Source organism: Lygodium microphyllum, chromosome 16 (genome assembly GCF_053477565.2).
Source record: "Lygodium microphyllum isolate KBCC chromosome 16, Lygodium_microphyllum_v1.1.10, whole genome shotgun sequence".
Classification (NCBI taxonomy): domain Eukaryota; kingdom Viridiplantae; phylum Streptophyta; class Polypodiopsida; order Schizaeales; family Lygodiaceae; genus Lygodium; species Lygodium microphyllum.
In genome coordinates this window covers 51,339,336-51,364,745 of record NC_141150.1, presented here as the reverse complement: position 1 = coordinate 51,364,745, position 25,410 = coordinate 51,339,336, and the positions used below count along the sequence as shown (strand labels likewise).

The window sequence follows — 25,410 nt, the reverse complement described above, 5'->3', positions numbered from 1 at the left end:
GCCATAGATGATGTGGGAGATAGAATGCAAGTTGTGATAATAGAGAATGATATAATTGTGGTTAAAAAGGTCATATTTCATATGATTGTCTAGAAAAAAGAAGAGGTTAAAATAACAGAAATGGAAGAAGATAGGATAACAATTATGCATCAACCAATAATCGGGTTGATAATGAGAAGTTGTTTTTATGTAGCATATGATGAAAGTAATAAGTGTAGATGCATCAATAATAATGATCGATGATGTATGGTATGTGGATTTAGGTGCCTCTAAACATACAACATCTCATGGAAAATAATTAAAAGAATGATTTTGTGGAAACACGTGATAATACTGCGCATCCAAGTATTTACTTAATGTTGTACATTCAAATGTATGGGGTTATATAGATCTTGCATCAATGACTAGATGTAAGTGTTGTGTAATCTTTATTGATGATCATACAAGGAAGGCATGGGTGTACTTCATGAAGGAAAAAAGTGAGGTGTTCTCTCACTTTGAGGATTTTAAAAATTTGGTTGAGAGATAAACATGTGTGGTAGATTAAGTGTTTGAGGTTAGATGGAGGGGAAGAGTCAATGAATTTAGTATTTTTTTTAAACAACATGGAACTTAGAGACAATTTACATGTATGTATACTTTGCAATAGAATGGTGTTGATGAAAGGAAAAGCATGCACATCGTAGAAATTGCATGAATCTTGATGTTGAAAAGAACATGCCTCATTATTATTGGGCTAAAGCTATCTCTACAATTATGTATATTATGAATACGACTCTCATTGCTGTAGTGTGTAATGTGACATAAGAGGAGAAAATTAATAGCAAGAAACCATATTTATCACATGTTAAGGTATTTGGATGCATTGCATATGTATATGATTCTAATGAGCAAAGAAACAAATTAGATCCAAAAGTTGAAAAGTGTGTATTTTTGGACTATTCCCTTGAGCAAAAGGGTTACATGTGTTATATTCTAATTCAAGTTATAGATGAGGAGAGATGTTTACTGCAAAGCAAAGGAAGGAGGAAAAACGAGGCATCAAAAGGAAAAGTGCAAGGTGGAAAAAAAAGGAAAAGGCGCCCTACAAGAGAGTGGGCTCGGAAGAAATCTAAAAGAATAGGAACAACCACTAGGAGTACAAGATGCAACCATGGAAGCCACAAGAAGCCAAAAGTAAGAAGGCGCACATTTAAATACAAAGGCGCAACCAAAACTTCTGTAAAAGAGCACCGAGCTCTCACCTATGCAATTTGCCCACTATAGGTATACCCACACCTTCTCCTTCATGCATAGGTAGGATCTCGAGGTGCTCGACTAGTGTGAAGGGCACAATATCTCGGTGCAGTGATATTTTTGTCGACAAAAAAAAACGTGTTGCATTCAACCTGTCGACTCTAGGTCGAGTCCTAGAATCAGCCCTTGGCCTTCTTATATTCAGCTCTCAGCCCACTCGACTCGGACAGGTGGAAACTTGGCCATCGGTCCACTCAACTCGGACACGTGGAAACTCGGTCCTTGACCCTTGGCCCACTCGACTCGAATGCTCACTCCTTGTTCGAGTCAGTCACTTGACCCAACTGGCCCGTTCGAATAAGCCACTCGGCCCAACTGGCCTGTTTGAATAAGCCACTCTGCCCCTGCAATTCGAACCTATTGGGCCAAGTCTGATTTTTCCAAAAAATTTTGAAAATTGAACCAGACCACCTATACACCAATTTTACGAACATCCGAAGACCATACATACACTTGAGATGCCCTTCTGGCACAAGGAACAAAGGGATCATTGAGACACATGCATAGAGGTGGTGACACTAGTCGACCATCTAGCAATCCGGCCCGGCAGCAACATCGAGTGGAGTCTTAGAGCACTAACAAATCATGACTGAGTGGAGAGAATAGTAGAGAACCCTATAAACTAGCGAGGATGAGCGTACAAGCCTATCAGGCTAAACCCACAATGAGAGTGTTAGAGTCATCTAGGCACTTGTTTTCTCACTTACTCTAATTTCGAGCCCTCAAGACACACTTGGAAAGAGCTAAAAGCCTGATTTCGCACATCGCATGGAAAAGAACACGCATACGCACAAAGTGAAGGTAAGTTAAGGGCTAGTTGTAATTAACAAGGAACTCACCCAGACTTAAGAACTTGAAGGAACCCACCAGTAAGAGAAGACCAAAGACATAGAAGGGTGATCGAATCCCTAAAGGTAGGCCCAAGCAAAGACCACAACCAAAAAGCTAGATGCAACAAGGACATGCACTATCGTGGAAGTCGCTCTACTTGGCCTTATCGACTTGATCGACAACTTGGAAGAGCAGGAAGCTTTGGACATGGAAGAGGGCAACTCAGGCCATAAAAGTAATGAAGAGCTGGACCTAGGTGATTTTTTGAAGGCTGTCCAACAGTTAGTGCATAAGTACGATGTTCAAACCTGACTAGAACACCATGGTAGACCTATGGAGGACATCATACAAACCTCGAGGAAGAGAGGAAGTTGGCTCGCAAGGCTCTGCAAGGCCTAGCTGAGTACAATGAAGACCAGTAAACCAGAAGCTTACGCCAGAGTTTGGAAATGCAAGAGATCCAAAGAGTGCTAGCCTTAGCAACCATAAATCGATCGGATAGCGAGAGAGCACTAAAGGGAGACCTCACATTGAGAGAGCTTCTGACCAAGCGACTACTAGATAACACGACAGCAAAGCAAAGTGCTGTAGCATTAGTAACATCATTGCTAGTAGGGTTAGGGTTAACCAAGGCTTTAAGAGCAAATCGAAAATCCCTGTGGTGGCGAAGCAGCCGGACAAATAGAAGCAAACTTCGTATAGCTTTGTGGAATAGTTCAAGCATGTTTGTAAGGCCAATAGCCTTACCGATTTTGCTCAATGCTCCCAAGCTTTCGGACTGTGCTTAAGTAACAAGGATCGGACTTGGTACATGAGTTTGGATGTTGTAGAACATGCCAATTTCAATGGCTTTAAAAATATCCTCATCAAGAGATTTTTCGAACTTGGGGTACTCTGACAACCTGCTAGTGCGACTCATGAATGTCAAGCAGAGAGAGAAAGAGGATATTCGAGATTACGTGACCTAGGTGAGGAACCTCTTCAGGAGAATCCCAACGGGTGAGAGCACAAGGCGAGAGACCAATTGAAAGAGCGATATCCATGGTATTCATCAGCTGAATACAAAGTGAAGAGCTCTACAAAGCCTTGGCCGGTAACTCGAGCTTGTAGGGAGACCCATTGGCAAGGGTCTTTGAGGAAGCTATTAGGGTGGATGATCAAGTCAAGGAAAGAAGCTCCAAATGCTCAAATCGAGAAGAGTCAAGCACCAAGAGTTCCGAGAGGGCCTCAATGCTGAGTGAGAGAGCAGGCCCAAGCACGCAGAACAAAGTGAAGGGCAGTGACTCAGGACAAGAGCTAGTAGAGATTAGGATGGACATAACCAAACTATAGGAGACGATGAGACGACCAACACGCCCACATGTCCAATACGTGCATTGTGGCAGGAACCACTTGCCAGTTGAGTGCTAGGACCCTAGGTCACGACCTTTGCGCTAATTGTGGTAGGTTTGTCTCTAACGCCATGTGTTGTAGACTGCCTTGGAGATTCTCATATTCGTAGCCTTATGGTCAACCCTACCTTGAGAACAAGTCACTGAACTTCCTTGGAAGAGGAGCTTCCCTGGCTCTCCCGGCACCTAATGATGCTAAGCCATGCATCCCTACAGTGGAAATAAATCCTATAGGTATCCCTAGACCACTTGGACCTTACATGACCCACCCACCGAGTGATACTCCAATCCACTATGTGGACAAGCCTAGCAATGCGAGGCTTGTGTAAAATCATACGTGTCGTACGATGAGGAAGGCATCATAGTTTTTATGGACTAATGACCAATACCTGTAATGGCATTAGGTAAGGGGAGAGGCAAAGGCCTAGGGGCACAAACCGAAGAGCCAATCATGTGTTAGATTTGCAGTCACCCACCAGGACACATTTCTTCGTTCTATCTCGAGAGGGAGCAAACAAATAGAGATAAGACTAACCTGAGATGCACTGAGTGTGGAATCACTCACCTCTTTGTCAATTTTCTTGGGTGGAGGCCATCCTCTAGTTCAACAAACGAGCCATCGGTTCTATTGGGGTTGTTCGGTGTTGAGAGACTTGATGGGGAGGCCACATCTATCCCATTGCATGTGATGACTCGCATGCAGATGAAGCATGCCGGCATATCATTGCCAGGGCACAACAACCTTGACGCAACCTCTGTTGGAAAGATGAACTGGAGACAAAGGAAGAAAAGACCAGATGCTAAAGTCGCCCTCAAAACCAAAAGTGCCACAACACTTCCGGTTGGAGGGAAAGTCATTGACGTGGAGGAAGAAAGGTCGACCCCATGGACAACTGAAAAGGAAAGTGCTAAGGTCGGGGAGTATCCCAACTCGAAGCACTAACTCGAAGCCATCAAGAAGGTGAAAGAGTAGGTGAAGGAGGCCCAGGAGCACCCAAAGGATGCAGAACCTATACTAGAAGATGAGATCGATGATCTCTCAAGCGTGAGCACACCAATCTCTCTCCCATGACCAAGATCAAGGGAGGCGATGGCACCACAAGCTGGGTTGCCTAAATAAAGCCTAGATGCTCCAAGCCAAAAAAAATAGTCAAGGCCATTGGCCAAGAACCGTAGACTTAGGAAAGAGGCAAGTGACTAGCAACCTCCTCAATACACTGGTGACCACCCCTGTAACTCTAAGCTTGAGCGACCTGTTTAGGCAGCATCCAACACTATCGCTAGAGCTGAAACAGTAAGTCAAAGAACCAAATGAGCCAATTACCACAGACTTGCCTGAGCATGATGTAGAAACTTAAATACCGAGTCCGACACTACACTTCATACCTAAATCCTTGCACGTTAATGCCTTTTGGGAAGGCACGAAAACGCATGTAGTCTTGCTAGTCTTAACACTGGGGGACATCACCAGGAAGGGGATTGTGCACATGGGGGCAGGAGTGAGTGTGCTAAGCCATGCAGTGCTCCAAACTTGGGGTAACCTACCAATCAAGACTGCTAGGTTCAACGTCACACTGGCTAACAAAATGAAGGTGAAACAGTTCGGCGTGTTTTGGCCAATGAAGATCACGGGAATCCAATTTTCTATTGATTTTATAGTCACGAAGGGAGTGGACTATGACATCCTACTAGAACGACCCTGGATGCGCAACACGAGAGTCATAGAGGACTTGGGCAATGGTTTTATCTTCCTGGGCAATCAAAAGGAGGCCGTAAGAGTGGAGATGGACACATGGAAGACTACACCGATTGACCTGGATGGCATCTCCACCATGCTGAATGGCGATGGACAGACTAGGGGATCCTATGGGGCCCTTACCAAGTATATCACGTATCCTAAGGACGAGCGAGGCTGGATGCATGTTCTTGCTACCATTGGCCTACTGTTCTCAGACACTGAGGAGTACGAACAAGCCATCAAGGCAATCGATAAACCCAAGGACACACCCTTAGTGCAAGTGTGTATGATGACTGGAAGCCTACATGGAAGAACCAACCCTGTTGTGTTCCAAGTCTCAAACAATAGACGAGAGCTCCTAGAGGTCATGGGGCTCTTGACCGAAAAGTTGGCTAGCAATCCAGCAACGAATCTTAAGCCACTCAGAGATCTCTTAGACGAGCCTAAATGGCGATGGTCCAAAGTGCACAATTTAAACTTGAGATAAAATTGGGCCTTAATTCTCGACCAACAAAAAGAGATATGTCAAAACCTGGAGAATGATGAGCAATCAGACAAAGACAGCTCTGACGACAAATATGAGGACTGTTGTTCCTTCAGTGATGACAGCAACAGGGAAATCGATATCCTGAAATACGACAATGGGGAACATATGATCGAGCATATATGAGTAGACCCCAGCAAGCAGAGTGCCCTTAGAGTAGCGAAACAAGTTCGACACAAGGAATGCAATCACAAGTGCAATCGAGTACGAGTATGCAGGCCTAACCACGCCAAGTGACGCAGCACTGCTATGAATGAACTCAACTTTTGAGCTACAACCGCCAGGAGAGAGGCCCTCTTCTAGTGCAGACGACGAGTTTGATTCTAAATTGGAAGTCAATTGAGATAGTAATCCTGAAATGCCTTGACCTCCCAATACTAGACGCACCAAGGGGGACTTACCCGTCCACTTAAGATGCCAATGATTAAGGAAGGAATGCGGGATGCTACCTAAAGAAACACAGATAAAAGAACAACGAAAGCCACAAGACCTATCGAAATGATTCACAAAGTTTTAAAAGGGAGATAGGGTGGTGATCTTGCTGGGAGCCAAACAAGAGGGGCAAGAAAGCAAACCAATCGAGGGACCCGCCAAGGTCAAAGAGTTCAATTTAGCCAGGGAAGGGGAGAGCCCACGACCTGTCTTTATAGCCAATGACTTGGCAGAGTAAGATGAAGCAAGTCTCATTACTCTCTTACGGGAGTATATAGACGTCTTTGCTTGGTCCCTAGAAGAGCTCAAAGGCATAGACCCAAGTAGGGCGACCCACAACATACCCATGACACCTCACGCAACGCCGGTCAAGCAACGACCATATCCCATGAATCTAAAGCACGCCCATGTTGTTAAGGAAGAAATCGACAAGTTAATGAGAGCAAGATTCATCTATGAAATTGAACACACGGACTGGGTTTTCTCCATAGTCATTATATTAAAGAAGAATGGAAATATTAGAGTGTGTGTCAATTACAAGAAGGTAAACGCAACTACAAAGAGAGATAACTACCCACTGTTATACACTGAGCATATGCTTGAGAGAGTGGCTAGCAAAGAGGTCTACAGTTTCCTGGACGACTTCTCTGGATATAATCAGCTGCAAGTACATCCTAATGATAGGCATAAAACCGCATTCGCCATGGAATGGGGAATCTTTGCCTACATAGTCATGCCTTTTGGGTTAACTAACGTGCCAACCACCTTCCAACGACTAATGTGTATAATATTCAAAGACATGCTTAGGAAGGAGTTAGAGGTCTTCGTAGACAACTTGTGTGTTTACTCTACTTGGTGAGAACACTTAGATGGTCTTTGAATGATGTCGACTATACTGTCTCTTCTTGAACCCCTTAAAGTGCTAGTTTTAGATGAAGCATGTATGTATACTAGGATACATCATGTCGAAGAATTGCATCACCACAGATTTCTCAAAGATAAAGGTCATTGTCGATCTTCCACCCCCAACTAATTTCAAGGGTGTTCAGTGCTTCTTGCGGCATGCAGGGTATTATCAACGGTTCGTGAACTACGCATTGATTGCTAGACCTCTATACAAACTGTTGATCATATTTGAATGGACCAAGGAATGCCAACGTGCATATGAGGAACTGAAAAAGGCTCTGACCATAGCACCGATTCTACAAGCCCTAGATTGGACACTCACGTTTCATGTGCACATCGATGCTTCAAAAATCGTCGAAGGAGTTATGTTGTGCCAACTTGGTGAACATAACCTGGATTATCCAGTGAGCTTTGCTAGTAGACAATTCACTGAGAGCTTGAAATGAAATACTCAACGACGGAGAGAGAGGGCTTGGCCATGGTATTTGTCATAAAGAAATTTTGACATTATCTTTTGGCTACACCTTTTACTTTCATTGTTGACCATCAAACCTTCTTGTATATTGTTAACAAACCATGTGCTACAGGACGCATTGCTAGATGGCTTCTTCTGCTTTTGGAGTTTGACTTCTCCGTGGTGGTGTGTAAAGGGAAGCATCATTACATGGCTAACCATCTATCTCGTATCCCTACGGGAGAAGTGACTAGACAAGGCATTGTGGATAAACTGCTAGACACACATCTATTCCGCTTATCGAGCGAAAAAAATTTGCTTAGAGCTGACATGATGCCGTATTGGGTAGATGACATAGTTCGAGTGTTTGAAGAGGGACTACCTCAATGATCAATAGAAAAAGCTTGACTCAGGCGACTCATCCTGAAGGTCCAACCCTATCAATTGATAGCCAGTCAACTTTACAGGCTAGGGCAAGATGTATTACTGTGCAGATCTATGTGTGAGCACGAAATGCATGACATGATGTGACAGAGGCACACGACGGAATTGCAAGAGGACATTTCAGTGGAGACACCATAGCCTGCAAAGTGTACTGTAGTCCAAGTTGTGGTGGCCCACCCTCTTTCGAGATGCGGCACGATTTGTGAAGCATTGTGATGAGTGTCAAAAAACTAAAGTTTTGATTCATAAGGATCACATGGAGTTAACCCCAATTATTGCACAATAACCCTTCAAAAAATTGGGGATTAACTTCATCGGACCCATTAGTCCTGCGACACAGTATTCACAAGCCAAATACATCATTGTGGCTACCGATTATCCAACAAAATGGACATAAGCACAAGCTATGAGAAATAATGACCCTCGGACCACTGCTAAGTTTCTATGGGAGCAAGTGATCTCACGATTCGGCTGCTCATCGAACTAGTTAGCAACCAAGGCACACACTTTATCAATGAAGTGATAGCTCACACCTCTTGTCCTCCTTTCTAATCATCCATCGAAGATCCTTGCCTTATTACCCCCAGGTAAAATATCAAGCCAAATCCACAAATAAAATCTTAGTAAACGTCCTAACCAAAGTCATATATGCTTCATGCAATGATTGGGATAACAAATTGATGGTGGCCTTGTGTACCTACCACATGGTTTATAAGATGGTTGTAGGCGGAAGACCCTCCTCGCACTCGTCCTTCTTCAGTCCATGCATCTCAAAGGGTTCCATCTACTGCGAAGGTTTCTTCTTCTCTCACGATAGTCGCTCTCTCCCTCGCTCTCACTCTCAAAACACAAAACATGCAAACGTGAAATAAAACCGCGCTCGGTTTCGGCCCGCTTTTTTCCCTGTGGAGCATCGCTATTTGCGTCGCTATTGGTGTCGCTATTTGCGTCGCTTTTGCAAATAGCGACGCCAATAGCAATGAAAACAGCGACGCCGGTACCCACCGTCGCTAATCGCCGTCGCTACTAGCCATTGACATATGGTACAGAGGCAATCCTTCCCTTGGAATTCTTTGTACCAAGCCTTAGGATAGCCCTTCAAGAAAGATGGGATGGGAAGGAGGCATGGACAAAATGCTTGATTAAACTCGAACGCTTATCGAAAACCCAGCTTTTGGCCACCCATGCACTAATATGCGAGAAGGCAAGGTGCAAATGCTGGTTTGACAAGCATGTCAAGCAGCACAACTTTGAACAGGGTGACTTAGTACTACTATACTCATTCAAGGGACACAAGCAAAAGTTAAAGTTTCGGGGGTTAGGACCTTTTTAAGGTTTGAACCATCAGACAAACTAGCAATGTAGAACTCGAAACCCTAGAAGGTGAGGACATAGGCTTCTTCAATGGCAGTCATATAAAAAAGTATTTCCCTCCCACGCACACATTGCATGAGCCCCCAATGCTAGCACCCCTTATCCACGTATGAGTAGTCACTATCACTAAGGTGAACGGTGAGGATGAGGAAGCAGTACCACCAGCTTACCTACGCATGACAGACACTACTGAACACACATGCACCATCAACGCATTGATCGATGAGAAAGCTGATTTTAATATCTTAACCCATGACCATTAGACCCAATTTGGCAAACTACAGTTGCAGCCCACTAATGCTAATCTCACCCCTTATGGAGGCCAACCCTACACACTTTTGAAAAAGTGTAAGGTTGCAGTTTCTATCGAGTCAGAAAGCGTGTCGATAATCTTCTATGTGTTGCCCAACACTAAGAATGCAGGCACAAAATCGCTATTAGGACAAACTTTCAAGAAGCAAGCTCATTGCAATGTTGACTATCAATTGCAGCATATCCACCTAGCCGTGGGAAATGTTCGCATTGTTACAGCTTTTAGAAAGGGTGACATGACTCTTTCCAAGTCCGCAAAGCCATCAGTAGAGAAACCCATCATCAAGTCTAAGCAGGGGGTTGTGACTCGTCACAACCTACTGAGCCTCGATGCCAGCAACCCACTAGAACTAACACTGAAGCCCATGAACCCTAGTTCAAATGGGTACTTAAACAGAGAGCGCCACCTAGGAATAGAAACCCATGGCCTCGCAAGGCTAATGATCCATACCCAAAACCTCGGAAGCCACGACGAAACTATAAACATCGACTTACGGTCAAGCCGCAATGGGTCCCCAAGGCCTTATTGCAAGCACAAGGCTATTATGCGGGTAACACCTAGATTTGGCTGCCTAAAGCCAAAACAACCAAAGAACCTACTCAAACACCCCCTGACCACATGAAACATCATGCCAGAGACACTCAAACCACAATAGAATCAGGCCATTAAGTCCATAAAACCTCCAAACCCTAGCTCCAGTAGGGCCTGAACTAATCTATCGCCCAAAACCGCAGCCTGCTACTAACAAACCAACCAAATCTAGCCCCAGTGGTGCCCCTTAGACCTCAGATGCGTCTATTAGCACCACAACTGCAACTACAACCCAACCCATTGAACATGAGGCCAAGCTACATCCTAAGGAGCAAACCATGTTGCAATCATTAGATGTTGAACTCTCTAGTTCTGTCAAGCCTCAACCACCCACCAGGCTTAGACCCTCTTATGAGCGGTGATCAATTCTAACCTTGGCCCTAGATTTAGCTGAAAAATACTAGGGATGACTTGGTTGCTTGCCTCTGACGCTTGGACACTACTTTCATGACATTGGCTAAAAGCTAAAATCGACTAGACTTAGGCCTCTTGGAAGAACCTATAGTGAAGGAAGTACAAACACTCCCTTGCTTTTGGGAGGAGTCGGAATTCGCATTCGTTAAAGCTTTCAAAGTAGCTGAGGAGTTAATTACAAGTGAGATATCCAAGGAACAAGTAATCAAACAGCATCCCATTATGCCATGTAGCAAGAACACGATCATGGCTACAAACCAAGAAATCGAGAAGTTGCAAAAGCTTGCTAACAATAACTCCTCCTTTTTGCAGAAATGGTACGTTGTACGATTGCAATGGGAGCTAGAGGGATGCCAAATAATGACCAACACTGAACAACAACGTGTAATCAAGGCATTTGAATACGACCCAACCTATGTCACTCCAACTTCCTAAAGGGTGTTGACTACCATTCGTAATCGGCCCCTAGAAGAACACATTAAGGGACGTTCTTATTTAGATCGCATCCTCACTGAGGGGGAGTTGCATGCTGCTAGCCGAGTGGACTCCGGTGACTTCTTGCTTGATGTTCTCACTTACATTATGCATGTAGGCATACGCCCTTTAGATATGGATAGCTATGCTACTTTAGAATACAACCTTAATTTCTATGCTTGGCTTATGCGATAGTAAAACACTAAGATTATGTGTTGCAAGACCTTCATTCGCTAAACATTTAATCATAGGAATGATTCTTCTCAATTCAAAAGGGGGGGGTACAGTGAATTAAACCAAACACATAAGGAAAATAGTAAAGGAAAAACACACATGGGGGACCTCAATTGTAGGATGAAAGCAACTTGTGATTGAGAAATTGACAATAAAATTTGAAAGCAATAGACTGACTGCTTGGAAGAAAAAGGCTAATTCTGTATTAAAAACAATTTAATCTACCAAGTCATGAAGTCTGTTCTTTCAACAAGTGACTATTTGGAAAAGCACTAATGACAAACCATGGCTTATGATAGGAGCTGAAGATGTTGTAGCAAGACCGAGCCCATCACCTTCCCTTCACAAAAGAGGAAAGAGCGAAGTATGGCCTCTCCCTTGAGAATTGGGCTTAGAACCAGCTCAAGTTTAGGAGCATCCATAGCATCAAAGGGGTAGTGACTAGCAATGAAGCCATCAGGAGGATCATGGACCAATACAACCTCACCACGTATATCGAAAAGTTTGGACAAGAGCCTGACCACACTAAGCGTGTGGAATTCCTAAGGACGTATGATCCCGATAAGGACCAGTGCAACCTTGCCACGTATATAAAAAAGTTTGGATAAGAGCCTGACCACACTAAGTGTGAAATACCTAAGGATCGTGGACCAGTGCAACCTCACCACGTATATCGAAAAGTTCGGACAAGAGCCTGACCACATTAAGTGTGTGGAATTCCTAAGGACATATGATCCTGATAAGGATAGTGGGATAGTGTCCTTGGCAGCAGAGAAGGAATCAAGCAGGTGCAGGCCTCGCTCAGTAGGGCCTTAGTAGAAAAGGGATTGGGGTTGGAACCAAAGGTGGAGAAGAGGCATAAAAGAGAAGTCTATGACATGCTGGGGATGAGGAAGGAAAGTGTCTTAACGAATGATAGCATAAGTATCCAGGACATTCCCAATGCAGAGGTTAGGCTACAAGCCAAGGTGATCCACACCCTCTTCTCCAACCTAAGATACAAATCACTCATGCATAGGATCAACGTGCCTGTGCTGGAGAGCGTGGCAGCTCATTCGTTGCATGAAGTGGATTGGAACGGCTATGTCAGGAAAACCATAGATCAATCAGCCAGGACACTAGACCTTGGAAGCAGACCGGCGGGTGGAGAATCCCTAGCATCAAAGGGAATTGACAGGAATAACCCCTCAGCCAAGGCCTCATCCATAGGGTATGGAGGAGTCTTGATCGCCCTTATCCGAGAGGCAATAAAAGAGGCACAAGACGAAGTAGAGGGATCAGACGAAACACTTGAGAGGTCACCTCCTCGTCATGACAAATAACAATCAAGTGAGAGGATGGTGAGTGAATAAGAGGAATAGCAAGAAGCTCAATCGAGCAAGAGGGAGGTAAAGACGCCTAAAAAGAAGACGACTGAGAAGAAATAGGTGGAAGAGAGGAAGAGAAAGGAGGAAGCGAACCTACTAAAAGCCAAGGCTACATAAAAAAGAGCCGAGAAAGAGAGGAGGAGAAAAGCCACCGAACAGGAGGAGGAGTTGAGAAGAAAAGAAGAGGACTTGGTGCAAGCTGTGCACATGTCCATAGAGCAGCACTCCACCTGACTCCGCCTACCCTCTTGCCAAATACCCCAACCATTGCGGCAATGCCAGGCACTCCAACCACGGCTGACGCCAGCAACCTCATGGCATGGATGCAATTGTTGGTTGATAAGGCACATACCCCAATGCCCACCTCTAGTCAAGAACCCCAATGACAGGAATGAAAAGACCGGCAGCTGCGGACAACAAATCTCAACAGGGGCCCAAGCGACTAAGAAGAGGTACTACTACCACGGAGCCACAACCCACTGACCAGGACGAGCATCTCAGGGAGCTTTATGCTCAATTGGAAAGGGCAAAGGAGCAGAAGAGAGCAGCAGTGGCGAAGCTACAAACGGAAAGGGAAATGTCAAATACCTTCCACCTAAAAAAGACCCACCAAGTGGCATTGCAACAAAAAGAAATCCATGCATTGAAAGTAGAGCTAAGGGCCAAGGAAGACAATGAACCGTGGTGAAAAAGACTAGAGAAAGAGAACCAAGAGCTGGTCACAATGCAAAGGGAATAGAAACTCCTGGTTCTACAGCCGGCAGAGCTCAAAGCATAGGTGAGAAAACTCCAAGAGGGCATGGAAGAGCTCGCCGCGCTAGAAGCAGAGAGAGCACAAGAGCAAGAAGAACGGAAAAGAGAGAGAGAGGAAGTAGAACGTGGAATGTAAAGACAAAGGAAAGAACAAGCAACGCTAGAAAAGGAGATCGGGTGCCTAACAAAAGAAAAAGAGAACCTTGTACAAAAATGGAAGATGCAGGAGCCGGTGATAGTGGCCCTGTCACAAAGGCAAAGCGAGGGCTTGGATGAGATAAAAAAGAAGGCAAGGGAATGGGAAGCCAAGAGGGAGAAGCAAGTGAAGGACCTAAGGAGCTGCTTGGCCCTTGTAGAGGGAAGCCGAATACTAGCAGAAAGCAGGGCAGGTACCACTCAAGCTAGTCTCGAAGTCCAACAACATGCCTTCCTCAGCACAATCTTAGACATCACACTCTCTGAGGAGGAGGAGGCAGTTGATGTGCTTAAAAGGAAACTAGAAATAGCCTGCAAGGCGATCAACAAGGGCTGTGCTCCCAGATCCAAGACACAAGTCTCAACTCGATCGATTAAGATCAATGAGAGAATCGGTTGGGAGCAAGCTTGACGCAAGAGGAGATTGACGCATTGGAGCTTCAAGAAGGACAACCCCAAGAGGTAGGGTCATGGTCAAGCCATGAAGGAACGCAATGAGATGAGAAGTGGATTCCACCACCCCCCTCACCACAACCAGAGCCCCCTTAAGAATAAGATGCCACAACGGAAAGGAAGGCAGAAGCTAATAAGAAGAGGGCCAGAATATTGGATCAAGCACACAAAAGAACTCAAGAACAACCGCTTGTAGTTCCACAGCCACCCATTCCACTACAAAGGGACTACTTACCCATGAACTCGAATACGGAGCTATCAATGTGGGAGCAATGGAAAAATTGCTACCAACCCTTGGATTTCACATTTTGATACCTAGCGGCTTTGAGCAAAGTACTATCCACCAGAGCAGTAACGAAAGTGATCACCATGGGAAGAAGGCTTGGTGACCGATGACTCGCTGAAAGAGAGAAAAATCCAACGGCTTGGGGGACAGAATCCCTAGATTACTGGGAAAACAAGGTTGAAGAGGTACCCCACACAGTGAAAGGCTACGAATCCCAACCTAAGTGGAGGAGAAGAGTGTGGAAAGGCAACGTGGATGCATGGATGTCGTTTTGTGGCTCCCTACTCTTCGAATGGAATGACCCGACCTATCTACCATATCCTCAAAGGGTGAAACTAGATTTTGACCCTGACATCCATGACCGATACGACTTTCCAAAGATCTACAACATCAATGCCACAAAACCAGAGGAAGTGCTCACCTTCTCAGAACAATATCTATGGGACTCCATGACCCATTTCCTGATGGAATTCTCATCTTGCCAAGATCCGCCTTTGTAACAACATGTGATTATATTAGATTACTTAGGACTCTCCTATCCCCGCACCAACAAAGTACCATCTTCCACTGCTCTTTTTTAACATTAACGTGGGAATAGATGAGTGCGCCATGACTCGGCTAATGATGCATGCTGCTTTACTCCATCCTTTTGCATGGCCCTCCTTCAGGACATGAATGACAGCTAATTCACCAACTGTAGCCATCCATTCTTGTCCACCACCCCTCTCCATGTTAGAATAGGCCAAAAAGGGTATATGCTAAGTAGGCACTTCCTTAATAAATCATTAAAGCCCCCAACCTCCCCATCCCACGCCCATGAACTGAAAGAATGAATCCTTTATCTTGTATTACCTCACCAAAGTCAAGAAACTGTTTTTTCCACAAAAAAAGGGAGAAAGAAGAAAAATAAATGGGATGAGACACCAGGCCAAAACCGCAAGTCGCACATAAATCACAATCACTGCACCTAGGGGTTCTCAAGTTAGGTCCGGTGCCACCGGTCAGCCAGCTCCATGTCTAACCCCCTAGCCCTTTGGATCCCCCATGACACATGCTTAGGGACATCAAGGGTAGGACATACCTAGGAAAGTAATTCTTACCTATGGTTAGAATTGTCACACTAAGCCCCATGCACCGCACCTCACCTCTACACAAACCGGATCCTCAAGTGTAGGACACCACCAAGTGCTTGGCCAAGGTTAACCCATCTCCCAAATCCACAAGCACGGGCACCACGCACTCCACGGTAAGGCAAAAATGCCCCCCCAGGTAGTGCACCTTTATTTTCTTTTTAGGTACAAAAAAAGGCCCCAACCATCAACACTAGAGACCCCATCATCCATGCAATGCACTCCCCATCCTAGGCAACGTGCTACCAGGCAAGCACAACAAAGCAAGGGGAGAACACGACAACCCCAATCAAAAAGTGAATGAAGAAGCTCATTTGGGACAACACAAGAGACGACAAGCGTAGAGGGCCAGCAGAGGGATCCGTTCAACACAACATTCAATTTCGGTTCCATAAATCCCTCCAACAGGTCCATAAATCCCTCCAGCAACAGGGCTCATTCCAAACTCAAGGATCTTTCAATTCCATAAATCCCTCCAACACCAGGGCTCATTCCAAACTCAAGGACCTTTCACTTCCATAAATGCCTAGTAGAGGGATCCGTTCAATACGACATTCAATTTCGGTTCCATAAATCCCTCCAACAGGTACATAAATCCCTCTAGCAGCAGGGCTCATTTCAAACTCAAGGACCTTTCAATTCCATAAATCCCTCCAACACTAGGACTCATTCCAAACTCAAGGACCTTTCATTTCCATAAATCCCTCCAACACCAGGACTCATTCCAAACTCAAGGACCTTTCAGTTCCATAAATCCCTCCAACAGGTCCATAAATCCCTCCAACAGGTCCATAAATCCCTCAAGCACTAAGGTTCATTCCAAACTCAAGGACCTTTCAATTCCATAAATCCCTCCAACAAGTCCATAAATCCCTCTCGCACCAGGGCTCATTCCAAACTCAAGGACCTTTCAGTTCCGTAAATCCCTCCAACACACTTCCCAATAGGGCTCATATACACACTCAAGAAGCCACCTAGCTACCCCAGCAACACTATCCAACTCACCATCCAACCGTGCGATGGGACTGGGACTCACCTAGGAGGGGGGTAATGTTTACTACAAAGTGAAGAAAGTGGGAAATGAGAATCAAAAGAAAAAGTGGAAGGCGGGAAAAAAAAGAAAATGCGTCCTACAAGAGAGTGGGCCCAGAAGAAATCTAAAAGCATGGGAATAACCACTAGGAGTACAAGATGCAACCATGAAAGTTGCAAGAAGCCAAAAGCAAGAAGGCACACCTTTAAGTATAAAAGCGCTGCCAAAACTTCTGTAAAAGAGTGCCCGTGCAAATTGTAAAGGTAGATGGGCGGTAGGAAGGAAGTGAGGAAGATAGGAGAACAATGAAAAAAAGGGGGGATGATTGCCCAAGGGAAAGAGAGTTTTGTATATAAAGTTCAAAAAGTGAATGAGAGCTTATTCTTTGGTGTGTGGCAAAGTGGACTCTTCTTCTTCTCTGCTTCTCTTCTCTTCTCTTGCTTGCTTGCTTGTGAGTGCGTGAGGGAGGGAGTGAGAGTGAGTGAGGGAGAGAGTGTGTGAGGGTGAGAGATCTTGGAGGTGAAGCCCTCCACCATCTCTTTTTCTTCTCTTTTTCTATTCTCTTCTCTTGTCTTGCATGTGGCTATGGAGGATGGAGCCTGAAGGAAGAGACTTGAGGACGCTTGAGTGTGCATTACGAATCATGGAGCTATCAAAGTTCTTGAGAGAGGAAGCAACTCAATCGGGCATTAAGGTAAGCTCACTACACTCATAGAGAGGGATAGTACATTGGCTATGTGAGAGGTAGCCATTAGTGCTCGCTTGAAACGCTTGACCAATAAGCGATTCGTGGGTCTTGGCAGTGGGCTCGAGCTCGCCTCTACGAGAGATGTGTTTGATGAGATGAGAAGGTGGTATACTATTGAAAAACAGGTTGTTGTAGATGATACAAAAGAAAAGCTGATTGTAGAAAATGTGGGTCCACAAGCATAGACATTGAGTGCGCTAGAAGAGTCCTCTTCTAGTAGGTCTATTGAAAGACCATGGAATGGTAGGTTGCATGCAAATAGCACTCCTACAAGTACAAAAAATGTATCACATGAGGGAAAAGAAAAGGTGTATGAGTCACTTAGTGTGCTAGATGTTTCTATAGGCTATTCACACATAAACAATGAGTCTGATGGCTCAGATCAAAGAATGAATGAGAAGTTTGATATTCTAGTTATTTGTATGTCTAGTGTAAGGAAAACCAAGGTTGATGCAAAAGGATCATAGAGTGCTCCACAAGCGCGGAGGTCAATTAGAGTAAGGTATCCCTTAAACAAGTTGACATATAATGGCTATGTTGCTCACCATTATATGCCTATGGTGAAGGTTATACAATTAGTTGAATCCACTTATTTTGAGGAAGCTACTAGTCATGTGTATTAGGAGAAAGCCATGGATGAAGAAATGGCTACATTGGATATAAATCAGACTTGGGATTTGGTGCCACTACCTAAGGGAAAGAAAGCTATATGCTACAAGTGGATTTACAAAGTAAAACATAATGCAAACGATAGTGTGAGTAGGTATAAGGCAAGATCGATTGCTCAAACTTATGCTATTGATTATAAGGAGACATTTGCTCTAGTGGCAAAGATAACACCCTTAGTGCTAGCTTATCCTCTAGATAAATGCATCTCAATATGTAGTCTCCGCCGCCCCCCCCCCCCCCCCCCCCCTTTCCAAATGCCTGCAATGCCCTTAGCTCATGTAGTGTCACTACAATACGTTCTTAGTGTGTTGGAATTTGTTGGAATTTTTGCACTTGTGTTTCCCTTTGTTCCAACAAATTTTACTATTTGTGTCTAACTTTTTCACATGACTTACAAACAATCTTTGAAGATCCTTTGCTATACTACGTGGTTCAATGAAGTTTCTTATATTTTTTCTTCAAGTTTGCTTTCTTGCTCATAAAGAGTAGCTTCCAACCATTGAGTTGGGTTTTCTGTCTAGTAGATTTCTCAAAGTTGCTGCCACTTGTTCATATCCTTTGTTAGGTTTGTCAACACTATTAACAACACAACAATCGCTTCATCTTTATTGATATTTTTAGTAATAGAAGCTAGTTGGACCTTTAAGCTTTTAATTTTATTTAATAGTGAAGTCAATGAGCCATAATTGTTTAGATCGAATCTTCCATAAGATGATTTATGAGTTCTCTATTGAGAGCCAAAGGTTTTGTGCAATTCATCCTAGACTTCTTTTGCTTTTGTAATCCCATATATTTGGTGTAGAATGCCATCTAACAATCCCCATGCAATCATGTAGGGTGCTTTATTATTATTATTTTTCCATGTTGGATCATCAGGAGCCTTAGGTTCTTCAAATGTTTCCCAAAGGTCTCTCATCATCTAATGGTACAAGGTTTTCATTTTCCAAGTGTGAAAACCATTGTTATTGAATATTTTCACTAACTCAATGTTAGACATATTGGGGATGGAGAGACTTGATCAACGATGACTCACAATGCATTGTCTAACTCCGATTACAAGGAGTTTTCGAAATTGTATAATGAATATCTAAGAAGTTAAATCTTGCATGAGAACCATACTTTATATATTTTTATAATATCTAACCTTTTAAGAATGACACAATGCTTCATGTAGCATGAACAAGGACTTATAACAACCAGTTTATGAGCTCTCAATGTGAAAGTGGATTAGATGTAGGTGTGAAAGGGTTTAGATTTGGAGAAGATTTAAACCTTATGAAAAAAAAGAAGAAGATTAAGAAGAGGATATAGCACTTGTCATTCTGTTGGATGGCATGAGATAGGCCAAGCCTCTTACATGGCTTGACTACATCGATTTAGGCTTGAACATCCTCCCATAGTTGTTTGATGACTTATAGATCTTTTGGCTCCCTCTTGGGCACCACCACAAGTCAATCTCTCTTCATTTCTCTATGTTTGATAGAGGAAGCAAACCCCCTTGCTTATCTCCTCAAGCTGCCCCAACTTATCTTCAAAAGTAGGCCTTGTGTTTGGTATAAGCATCCCCCTTGTAGATAGACAACATAAGAAACTAACAAAACAGACCTTGTACAATTTCTCTACTACTGGATGCTCTCTCTCTTCTTCGTGACAATGGAAGACCTCCAAGGATGGATTGAAATTTATAATGAAGAGGTATACATCAAGGACGATGACCTTTTCCAAAACAATGAGCTTGGCAGCTTTGAGCCTTCAATCTCCACTCCAAAAACGTATTGGACCTTGTGCACAAGTATGAATGTCTCCCTTCCTTGCAAGCCTCAAGGATGAGGCTTTGATACCATGTTACAAACATGGTTTGAGCAAGAAGATAGAGATGAGCTATGGGGGAAAGAATAAGAACAAGTAGTGAAGCATAATGCCATGAAAGAGACTTGCTTAATTGATAATTGTGCCAAGTACATTCTTTTATAGATTTTTAGTTGGAACATACTCTTCCCTCTTTGCTTATGGGATATAGTTCCTTACATGTGCTTGTAGCATAGCCTCTAATACCGTACATTTTAGCTACGAACTTGTCAACTTGAAATGAGGGAGATCGAAGGATATTTCTATAGCATGCGTGAAAACATATGGAGTTGATAGGAATACACGCATGTACTTTCAAAAAAGTAGAAATGCAAGCTGATATTATTATAATTTTAATTGGGACCTATTTCAACCTAGAATTGATCAGGCCAAGGGCGAGGGCATTACCTAATGGGGTCGCAAACCACCTCATTATTTGGAAATTGAGCAATTATCGTTCATGGATAATTTTAGGGTCACATAATTTACTCTTGATGGTAATAGGTAATATTTCAAGCTTGTGAAAATATGATTATACATACAAACTCAACCCGACCATGCAAACAAGTTCTATTGGTTCGTAACCAATGCTTGTCTCACTTCTTGCAAAATTGTTGTGAGCATGGTGGAGAGAGGTGCACAATTGGTAGGATGACCTTGGTTGCTTACCATAAATATTTGTTTTTTCATTAAATATATGTTTGGGATATGATGCCAAGGCCCCCCCGTAGAGGGTATCCCATCCATGGGATCAAACTTGACCCTTCATGAATGCACATTTTTCGCATTGATCCACTAATACTTTATTTGGTCTTTTTAATGTGATAAGTTTGGGATACAATGCAAGGCCCCTTCTACGGGCAAGGCAAATCGAAGCTACCTCATCCATGGGATCAAACCCAACCCTTCACACATGCACATTTCCTTCGTTGTCCCTCTAAGGTTGGTTACAATGTGATAAGTTTGGGATACAATGCAAGGCCCCTTCTACGGGCAAGGCAAATCAAGGCTGCCATCCATGGGATCAAACCCAACCGTTCACACATGCACCTTTCCCTAGTTGTCCCACTAAGGTTGGTTACACACCAAATGACGAATGCCTACTTTTTAAGTTTTGACCAATCAAAGTACTTATTTAGAGGTTGGGTGTTGGTAGTCCTTTACACATTGGAGATGGTATGACCTTGTTGTTTACCTGGTTAATAGGTGAACTCCTCACCCACTTTTGGACAGGGAGTCTCCCACAACCACCACTTTTTGCATTTGTATAAAGGTGTTAGGCTAATGTTGACGACGAATTTCAAAAAATGCATGCCCATACTTTAGACATGCACGCCCATACTTTGGGCAAGGGTTGGGCATCTATAACTCGGTGTGTAACCAGCCTAATAATGATAGTTTGGAGAGGGCTCTCAATTCAAAATTTTGGCCTCCTTAAAAGAAAGAAAATCTAGGAAATTTTAAATTCCACTTGAAATGAAACTGGAAAGTGTCAAAGGAAGCTTATTAGTAGGACAGCAGACGGGAAGAGCAAACAAAGAAGAAGAAGAAAGGAAATCGTGCATTCCAACAAGAACAAATAATAACAACAAAACTCGCTCTCTCTCTCTCTCTCTCTTCTCCCCTTCTCGATCCCACTCGCAGAGAACATCATCGGCCGGATATGGAGTTCATGGCTGCAGCTGAAAGCTCTGTGCCGGGCTAGAGCCAGAAAGGATTAGGTAATGCGATTCAGAGGAAGAAGAAGTGCCATCTCCTTATCGCAGATGTGCAGCCAGGTGCATCCGTAGAGGACCTCCAGCACGATCACGCAAGCATTGAAAGTAGAGCTGCATTCGAACAGCGCAGCTTTTCATTTGTCTGGGCAGCGAATTTCTGCACTACGCGGGGCAGGATGCCGGTCGCTGCTTCCGCCATCTACTTCCTCAACCTCCGTGGGGACGTGCTCATCAATCGACTCTACCGTGATGATGTCGGGTAAGATTTCTTGCAGATTAGCTGAATCTTAATTTGGAGGATCGATATTCGGCTTGTTTAGAATGCAGATCTGCTGTATATTCCATTCCACCCCACACGAGCATCCCATTGCAGCACATCCAACAGTGTCTGTTTACCTGAGTCCAATGCCACTTCAAACTTACCTTGAATATTCCCCCTCTGGAATATTGTGTTGGCGCTTTTTTGCTGCTATCTACTACTGTGTGGCACACACAGTGCCATGGAGAATTAGCACCATTTAGCGCATATAGAGCTGTGGAGAGATACCTCTGGATAGCACACATACTGCTCTGGAGCTTCTGATTTTAAAGTGCCAGTTCCGTATCCCTTGGCTTGGGCCCTGTTATGAACAGTGATAGAAATGGCAGGCAGATGAGCAGGTTTTGTGTAGCTAAGATTTGGTTCAAGGTACCCTTCTGGACTTTGCAAACTGATGACAGTGCACAGCAAACTAAGATTACCTATACAGATGCCTATTTTTGCCTGTGAAGGATGATTCAAATGCTTGGGCGTTGCTGCTGGTGCTGCCAGCTTTTGGGGCCATTGTGTAAAGCCTTTCATCTGAATGTCTGAGCAAGATGTGCTTATGCTTATGTCGAAGGGTTGTCAACCCATCTGTTATTCAAAGTGTTATTGCCAGGTCTTATTAGTAGTCCATTTATGAATTTAGGTGGTCTTTCCACCTTTTGAGATATATTTTTTGAACTTGTGGTATATAAAAAACAGTAAGTTTTTAGATGGTTCTCTTGTCTGCACAACTGTTGGCAGGGGAAATATGGTGGACGCCTTTAGGATGCACATTATGCAGACCAAAGATCTTGGAACTTGTCCTGTGCGACAGATTGGTGGCTGCTCATTTCTGTACATGCGAATTAGTAACGTCTATATTGTGATAGTTGTCAGTAGCAATGCAAATGCGGCTTGCGCTTTGAAATTTGCAGTAGAGGTATGCCTGCTTTTTTTAAAATTCTTGTTTTGTCTTAACTTTTATTTTGTACTGCAATGGGCAGTAAGAAATATCTGCATACCAGGCAGTAGCACTTTTCAAGTCATATTTTGGTGGTGCTTTTGATGAAGATGCGATTCGAAATAACTTTGTCCTTATCTATGAATTGCTAGATGGTAAGCTCACATTATTATCTTTGAAAGTTGATTATGTGGTATTAGAAGGCAGCCAACTTAATCTATCTGAGATCAAATGAATTTCTTTTCACAGAAATTATGGATTTTGGTTATCCCCAGAATCTATCCCCTGAGATTTTAAAGCTTTACATCACACAGGAGGGTGTTCGCTCTCCTTTCTCTTCAAAGGTAGGATACTGACGATACTTCTTTTAATCTGCCCAAGCTTTTTAGCTTAAGCCATCCAATCATATTGGTTTTTGTGCTTCCAGCCACAAGACTCAAGACCTCCAGCAAATGCAACTCTTCAAGTAACAGGAGCAGTGGGATGGCGCAGAGAAGGCTTGGTTTACAAGAAAAATGAGGTGTCAAGTAAAATTTTCTGTGACCTTTTTTGTGAATATAGTACTATTTTTATATAGTGAACTCATCAATCAAAAATTGCCTTCTGCAGGTCTTTCTTGATATAGTTGAGAGTGTAAACCTTCTAATGTCTTCAAAAGGTATAGCACATTCAAATTGATGCTTTAATAGTTGTCTTGTTAATGTGATATTTCTATACTCTTGTCAGCTCCGAATGATAGTGGGATAATGGAAAGATTTTGTTCTGACCACTGTGGTCAGCATATCAAAGTTCTGCCTTGAGCTTTTAAGCTTCTCAATCAGGCTGCCAAAGTCTTTCAGTTTTGTGTAGTATGCAAATGTGTGAGACTTGCCTTTTTCTCTCTGGCTTAATTAAAGTTTTCTACTTCAGTTGCCAGAACCTTTTGTAGAGAGAGAGACCTGGACCCAATCGGCTTCAAACCTTAGAACAGTGAAAGAATAACAATAGCAATCTCTATTTTTTCCTTCTTATCTGTCGTGATAATTCATTTGCATATATAAAAGTAGAAAGGTGTCTTGTCTAGACTGATTATAAGTATAGAGCAGAACCTTATAACTCTCTCACTGTTGCTTTCTAATCCACATGTTAAAAATGCGGTTGCCCAGCCCCAAAATCATCCAACGGTGTCTCCTCAAGGGCCTCCTCTAAAGGTTGCAATACTTAATAAGAAGAAAGTCCCCCTTTGAATCATCACATCACTTTGCCAATACTTGCTCTCCAGTTGATGATGAAGCTTGTGGCACATTTAGTGGTGAAGAATGTTGATGCAGAGGTAAAAGGAAACAAAATGCAAATTGGTAGATGAAGTTGGAACTTGTATGGCAGGAGGCGGAACTCCAATTAATAAATCTTTTGTGGGTAGGAGTCATCACGAAAGAAAGAGGTATGGGTAGGAGTTATCATGAAAGAAAGAGGTATGGGTAAGCTTGCTAAAGGAGACGTCACCCCTCTCCCCTCTCCCCTCTCAAGAGCAAAGTGCCAATATTTGTCAGTCACATGAAAGGATCAATGTGTGTCTCAACCTTTGATGTGCTAAGGACTCCTACTATGAATGGCCTTGTAAATGACTTGCTTTTACAAGAGAAATCTGTAGGTGCGACAAGAGTCCTAAAGTAGTGAAAGAAATCTTTGGCTCATTGCATATGGTTCACACCTATTACGTAATAGTATAGTGTTGTTTCTCCACTACATCACTCTCCAAATAGAAAAAGCTCTTGAAGAATGCCATAAAAAGTACAAAGTTGGGTGATGTGCATGGAAAATAAAGTCACGTTCACGATCAATTGAAGAAGAATATGTCTCTTCACCGTAGTCTTGCCACATACAAAACTTGTAAGGTGCCCAATTTGAGATTTTGTGGCTCAATGTCTTGAGGAATCATGAGCTTAGTAACATGACTCCAGCCAACAACACTTAAGTGTGCACATAGACACGTACCGGTTGGCATGGGTATGCTCTAGAGATATAGTAAGATCATAGTTTTGCCACCCTTGGAAAGTCTTATGGTACTTCATTGAATCTCTTCTCACAACAAGGGAACTTATGGTCTAGCACCGCCATTTAGTTTCCCTTAGTTAAATTGTCTGGTGTGCCTTCATCAAAGGTTACAAGGTGGCTTGAAATTGAGGATGCCGCTAGCATTGATACCTATATCTAAATATGGCTTTGCTCTAGACCCTTCAAAAGTGATCAAGCTCTCGATTAAGCACCAACTCACTAGATGCTCAAAGGACGGCCTTTGAGGAAAGGTGATATAGTAAGATCATAGTTTGGCCACCCTTGGAAAGGCTTATGGTACTTCCTTGAATCTCTTCTCACAACAAGGGAACTTGTGGTCTAGCACCACCATTTAGTTTCCCTTAGCTAAATTAATCGGTGTTCCTTCATCAAAGTTTACAAGGTGGTCTTTGTAATTGCAGATGTCGTTAGCATTGATACCTATATGTAAATATGACTTTGCTCTAGACCCTCCAAAAGTGATCAAGCT

At 43.4% G+C, this 25,410-nt stretch overlaps 1 protein-coding gene across 1 annotated transcript in view; it reads left to right on the top strand.

The window, feature by feature from the left end:
- Nucleotides 1-21,429: 21,429 nt before the first annotated feature.
- LOC148022808 (Clathrin adaptor complexes medium subunit family protein) overlaps nucleotides 21,430-25,410 on the top strand; it is a 56,028-nt gene continuing 52,047 nt past the window's right edge. The window contains exons 1-6 of the mRNA XM_087695732.1: nucleotides 21,430-21,895; nucleotides 22,685-22,862; nucleotides 22,948-23,038; nucleotides 23,133-23,227; nucleotides 23,311-23,403; nucleotides 23,493-23,541. Of these exons, the coding sequence (XP_087551858.1) occupies nucleotides 21,813-21,895; nucleotides 22,685-22,862; nucleotides 22,948-23,038; nucleotides 23,133-23,227; nucleotides 23,311-23,403; nucleotides 23,493-23,541 (589 nt within the window). The 5' untranslated portion in view covers nucleotides 21,430-21,812. The remainder of the gene's footprint in view (nucleotides 21,896-22,684; nucleotides 22,863-22,947; nucleotides 23,039-23,132; nucleotides 23,228-23,310; nucleotides 23,404-23,492; nucleotides 23,542-25,410) is intronic.